Source organism: Arachis ipaensis, chromosome B4 (genome assembly GCF_059453495.1).
Source record: "Arachis ipaensis isolate K30076 ecotype BB chromosome B4, ASM5945349v1, whole genome shotgun sequence".
Taxonomy (NCBI): domain Eukaryota; kingdom Viridiplantae; phylum Streptophyta; class Magnoliopsida; order Fabales; family Fabaceae; genus Arachis; species Arachis ipaensis.
The window spans coordinates 8891912-8898696 of record NC_142439.1 but is presented as its reverse complement, the minus strand read 5'-3'; the positions used below and the strand labels follow the sequence as shown (position 1 = coordinate 8898696).

The window sequence follows — 6785 nt, the reverse complement described above, 5'->3', positions numbered from 1 at the left end:
CTCTTTTTTCTGCACGACTTCAGGAGCAAATCTCCTTGGTGGCTGCCTGACAGGTTTAACATTGGCTTTCAATGGCAATTGATGTTCTACTAATTCACGACTCAAGCCTGGCATCTCTGCATAATCCCATGCAAAACAGTCGCAATATTCCTTCAAAATCTCCACCATTTCTTTTTTGAAATCATCGGGCAGCATCTTGCTCACATATGTTGGCCTAGGATAGTCACCGTTACCAACCTTTTTTACAGTGTCAGTGTTTTTTTTTTTCAAAACCTAAAGGACCATCATCATATATACAATCATAAGGTACACTGTCAATGCACCCTTCTCTGTCTGCCATATAGGCTGACAGCCGAGCCAGTTGGCTCGTCAAGCTCATCTAAGTTTCTCCTGAGGCCGTATCCGCCCCGGCCTTAGGGACCGAAATAAAACCATTCATATCTATTTTGCACATCTCAATACTTTCAGGATTAAATGCGTTGGTGTCATCTGTCAGCGGCTTGACTCCAGGATTATACATCCTGAACTCCACATGCATTTCATCATAGCAACAGGTACTGTTGTCAGCAAGAACTTCTTCTACTCCTCCATCTTCATTCCAGAAAATCAATTTTTGATGTAAAGTGGATGGAATAGCACCCATTCCATGAATCCAATTACGTCCCAAAAGCAAGTTAAAACCAGCCTTTGAAGGAACCACAACAAATAGAGTTGGCCTGTTGATAGAACCGACCTCAATTGACAGCAGAACCACACCTCTAACAGAAGAAGTCTTTCCATTAAAATCTGTCACCCCAATGCTACTTTTAATCAGATCTTTTTCAGTCTTTCCAAGCCTTCCCATCATTCTTTCAGGCATGAGATTAACAGCAGCTCCCCCGTCAACCAAAATTTTATTGACTATCCTTCCGTCAACACGAGCCTTAATATGCAGTGGACGCAAGTGTTCCTTATCATTTTCAGTAGGCTTCTCAAATAATCCTCCACCACACATATTGTCGTCTAGCAATAAGCATTCACTTCCAGGAAAGATATCATAACAATCATCTTCCAATGACTCCACTTCCTGGACTTGACCATACTCCTCAGGCAATATTGACACCACAGCTATAGGTTGCTTAACACCACATATTGCTTCTAAGCTGTCATCAAAACCAGTGTCAAAATTATCAGTAATTAAATCTTCATCCATTTCTCCATTGTTTTCAACCATTACCTTCTTTCTAGCAAGATTCTTCTTTACATTTTTATTGCATTTAGGGTGATTAGAAGAATTGCCTGTTTCTGCAGACTTAGCCATGGTTGGCAAAAGAGGAAAATCTACACCGTGTCCCTTGTATGGATCTAAAGGAACATACTCAGGTATATTCTCTTTTTGCTCAAAAGTTGTAAAAGGAGAATACTTTGGAATATTTTGACAATTTGGCCAAGGAGAATAACTAGGAACCTGCTGCATGTTAGGATTATAACAAGAATACATTGACTTTGAGGGAATAGGCGCATTTTTTGGAATATATATACTACCTCCATCTTGTGCATGATTCATGTTCCATAACTGAGACTCGTAGTACCTGGGCTTAAAAGGTCTAGGCTTCACCCATTTATTTTTTCCTCTTGCAAAAGCAGTAGGTTGATTATGCACGTTTCTCACATTCTGGACCCATTTATTGTTTGAAATTTTGGTGGGAGGAACTCTTGTCTTTTGAGAAAATCTATCAGGTTTTCCATCAATCATGACTACAGTCTTCATCTTCTGGTTGACGGGTTGTACCCCAGTATTGTTGACGCACTTGTTCAAAGGAGTTTGACCGCCCAACTTTTGTTTTTCCTCGGCTATTTTCCGCTTTAGCTCGTTAATTTCATTTTCTTTTTCAGCAATCTTCTTTCTCAACTCAGCCTTTTCTTTCTCTTCAACTTTGTACTTCTCAAACTCTTTTGCAGCTTTCTTGTCAAAAACAACATTGCACTTTGGGCACATGGCGATGGTGCTGTCAGATTCTTTAGTTCTTAACAAAAAATCTAACAAATCCTCACCAGAACGAGGATAAACTGGCTTCTTATCTTGTTCAAAGACTCTCAGGTCTTTATTTTCATTTTTAGCACTAACCATCGTGGCATCAACTTCTACCATGTTGATTGACAAATCGAATGGCTCAACATAATTTGAGTCAGCAGCAAATGGTTCAGTGTCCACCTTCATAGTAGTTTTATCGTCAAACTTCAGTCTTCCCTCCTCAATTGCTTTTTGTATCAAATCCCTGAAACGGACGCAATTGTTAGTGGTATGAGAAAATACTTGATGAAACTTACAAAATTTCTTATTTTTTATTTCATCAGTTGTAGGCATCTTTTTTTCTTCCGGTAAAATAAGCTGCTTATCTTTTAATAAAACTTCAAATATTTGATCTGCCTTAGAAATATCAAAAGAATAAGTCTTATTTTCAACTTTAGAATAAGAAGAAACTTTTTCCTTTCCTTTAACAGGCTTCAAAGATTTGCATACATAAGGAGGACCCCCACGTAATTCAGCAATATAAATCTCTTTTTCATCTGAATCACTACTATCAGAAAAACAATCAACATATGCAACCTTTTTTGAACCCCTTTTAAAATTTTCTTTTTCTTTCTTAATTTGTTCTATTTGTCTTACTCTCTCAGCTAATTGGGAAAGATCTAAAGTATGTTGATTAACAAGTTTCTTCCTAACTCCGAATTCTAGCCCATTAGTGGCCATTTTGACAACTTCAGATTCTGGAATCGGAGTAAAACATTTATTCCTCATGTTTCTAAACCGCGCCAAATAGGTATCAATGGATTCTCCTTCTGCACGTTTGACAGAGCATAAATCCGTAAGACTAACTTTCAATTCACCTCGGAAAAACTGATCATGAAAATTTCTCTCCAACTGCGCCCAAGAATGAATAGAATTTGGTCTCAAGTTAGAGAACCATGTAAATGCATTTTTTGTTAAAGAAGAAGGAAAATATCTCATCTTGAGATATTCATTAGAAGCTGCTTCCCCAATTTCAACCGTATATCGAGCAATATGCTCTACTGTAGATTCATTTTCTTCTCCATAAAATTTTGTAAGGGATTTTGGAATTTTCCAACCCCTTGGGAGCTCTGCTTGTTGGACACACTCAGGAAAAGCAAACACAAAATATGGCCTATTCAAGCAACCAACATTAAATCCCAAACGGTTTAAAACTTGTTCAACATTTCTTGCTAGATTATAATGCCCCCCTAAATTATTTTGTCTAAGTCTTTCTAACATATCATCAGCATTTTGACCCTGTCTAGGCATATGAACATCATAATTAGGAATTGCTCCACCGTTCTGATTGACATTATCAAATCTTAAACCCAAGTTATCATTTTCTTCTAAATTCACCACAGTAGCAATCCTATTGACTTGCCTATTTAATTGTTCAATTCTAGTGTTTGTGTTTTCTAGAAGAGGATTTAAAACTGTCACCATTTGATGAGTTAACATGTTTACTAGATCATGGTGGCTTTCATCCATCTGCTGCCTAATATTTGCTAAAGATCCCACAGTTTGACTAGGTTGATTAACAGGCATTGCTCTTGACATGTCAGGAAATACAGGTCTGGAATTTTCTACCCTAGTGACAGTGGACGTAGTAGAATTAGATGCACCGTTATTTCCTGTATTAATAGCATGTGAAAAATTTTGTTGTGATACGTGTGAACCTGACACCCCAGAAACAGGTACATTTGACATGCCATATGGATTTTGATAAAGAGGATTTTGAAAAGTTGAGTAGAGAGGCACAGGCAATCCTTGTGTCACCATGGAGGGGACATACCCCGGTGGCAAGCCATATGGCGGCCACCCCATGGTATTTATGTGAGTTGCATTTAACCCTGTATGGGCATGGCCAACGCCATCATGCCTCACTGACATCAAGGTAGGCTCTGCATTTGAAATCACAGGAGAATTCCCGGATTCATTTCCTCTAATCTCATCACTAGAAGTAGAAGAAGATGCTGCAGAAGTATTTGACAAGTCAACTGACGCTGATTTCCTTAGCTCTGGACGCACGAATTTACCACTACGCAACCACATGCAAATTCAAAACTCTTGATTTTTCTTTTGACAAACTACAATCTATTGACAATGTCCCACCGGGCGTGCCAATTTGTTTTACTCAAATTTTTGTTCCATTGTTAACAACAAATAAATCAACAATTTTCGAGTTTTGTTTCACAATCTTAATTCAAGGAGCGGAAACGACTCCTTTTGTGGGTGTCTCAAAGTCTCAATTGTAGTTTCAAAAGTAAAATTAAAGATAAAAAGAAAAACATACAAGGTGCCAGAGGCAAAGTAAAATGCAGAAATTAAAACAAACAGGAAATTAAAAAGAAGATGAAAGAAGAAACATGAACGTAAAAGAGAAAAAGACGTACAAGTAAATAAATTTTATTAATAAAAACTGAAAGAAAGCAAAATACAAGTGTTTGAGTTCAGAGGAATTACTTAAGATTCCCAATTTTACTCTGTGATGCCAAGGGGCTGAGAGCGTTTTTGGGTCTCTAAGTGTTTTCCAAGAAGAACTGAACTGATTACAACGTGTTCCTGAAGCTCTATTTATAGACTAGCCTAATCTCAACGGGCAGTTACTCTTTGTACACCACTTGCAGGAAATTTGAATTTCTTGTAACTGTTCCTGCACTTCTTGCTTAATGTTAATTTTAAAATTTAAATAAATAACCAACTATCAAATGATCTAATTTAATTTAAAATAGATATAAATATTATATATAGGAACATTACCAAATAACTAATTATTTATTTTTATAATTTTCTTATAAAAATAATATTTTGTCTAACACTAAGTGATAATAATTTTTTGCCTAACACTATGTCAACCTTTAATGTGCCACCTAATTCAGCATTTGTCGTTAACAAAAATAAAACGAAACAAAATCACTTGATTAACTAATTTGATTTTTGTCTATTTTTTAAAATGATAATATGATTTTTTAAAATAAAAATAATCCACTTCAATCCATATTTTTTATTTGTGAATATCTGTGAGTGTTTTTTCATTATTTTTAAACAAAAAATATTAACGTATCAGATTCATAAATAGACAAAAATTTAATCATCTCTAAATTTAAATTGGTTAGAATTTATTTATCTTTATTCATTAAGTAATATCTTTTTTAAATTATTTTTTATTTATTATGTTAATATTTTTTTAATAAATTATTGAATATATAGTATAATAATTATAAAATAATTAATAAATTATTTAAATTTAAAAATATTATTTATGATGAAACTAAATAAATAATTTTTAAATATATAAATAATAAATATTAAAATAAGTTTAATACATTAATAATAATAATTCTATGATATACTATTAGTTTTACGATTTAGATAATTTTTATAATAAAGTAGAAACTAATAAACTCATTATTAAAAGATTACGTTGTCATTTTAAAAAATAGACAAGAGATGAGTTGATAATTCACTCTTTTTATCATATTTAATTATCTTTAGAAGTTTTTTGTTATTTATATTTTTTAAGATTATTTTTATGAATGATAAAATTTTTCGAATATTATGTTAGTAGTTTATTTTAATTAAAAGGTGTAACATGTATAAACTAATTAACAAGTGTTTGAAATTTTAAAATGATATTCAATTTAAACAAAAAACTAAAAGATGACAATTAAGATGAATACCCTATCTTTTAAATAAAAAAAAAAGTTTTAGACATTTATTAACAAAATTCATATTATAAATGTAGCAAATATCTAATAATAACATAAGATAACTAAATTGATATAATAAAATTAGGTAGTAGTTCTAAACAAATTGTCATTTTTTTTAATTAATTATATTATTTTTTTAACTTTCACGATATTTTCTAATCCAATAGAATAGGAATTAATTCGTCGCGAATTTGAGTTCAATTTAAGAGTTTATTAATGGCCAATAAATTACTACATGCATAACACGAAATTCAAATTCTCGACACTTATTTAAACGGATTGAATTAATGAACTAACCATTATATTAACCCAATTTGGTTATTATTTTATTTTATTTTATTTTTGGTAATAATTATTTTACTTTATTAATAGGCAACAATTAAATTAAATTTTTGGCTTTCCGTTTTGTCCATGTCTATGAACATTAGTATAGTATTGATTGTCTCGGCCTCTTTCATCTCACTTTCTATTTTGTTTCCGTTTTGAGTCCAATGTCATTGTCACTGGTCCTTTTCTTTAGGGTGTAATCCAGCAAACAGAAAAGCAAATTGGAGTCAGTGGATATGGACTGTTTCCACAAGGATTAAATTAGAGGGCAAAAAACATTATTTCTCTATTAAAATTCAGTTATTAAATATGTATTTGTGTATAAATAAGTATTATATTATATATTTTTAATATATATGTAATAATATGATAGTAAAGCGTGATCTATAAATAATTAGTTTTAAATTGATTTTCTATAACTCAAATGACATAATCTTTCCATACTCATCTAAGAGGTTGTAAGTTCGAGTTTCCATATTTTTGATAAAAAAAAATGTAAATTGATGCTCAAGTTTTTAAATTCGAGTTCATTAGCTTATATAATTGCAAATATTCTACAAATGTTTGAGTATATAATGCCTTAATTTTGGACTAAAAAAATGAATATTTCTATAAAATATCATTTATAAATATGAGAGTATTACAAGGAATTAAAGATCAATATTGTGCGCTTTTTAATTTAGATATGGAAGGAGGAATGGTATAGGACACAG

The 6785-nt window shown here is 32.3% G+C and overlaps 1 protein-coding gene across 1 annotated transcript; it reads right to left on the bottom strand.

Moving 5' to 3' along the window:
- Positions 1-379: 379 nt before the first annotated feature.
- On the bottom strand, positions 380-2200 carry LOC148566613 (uncharacterized). Its single transcript, XM_088484338.1, has one exon. It carries the CDS (start codon positions 2198-2200, stop codon positions 380-382), a length of 1821 nt encoding a protein of 606 aa, XP_088340464.1.
- Between the last annotated feature and the right edge of the window lie 4585 nt (positions 2201-6785).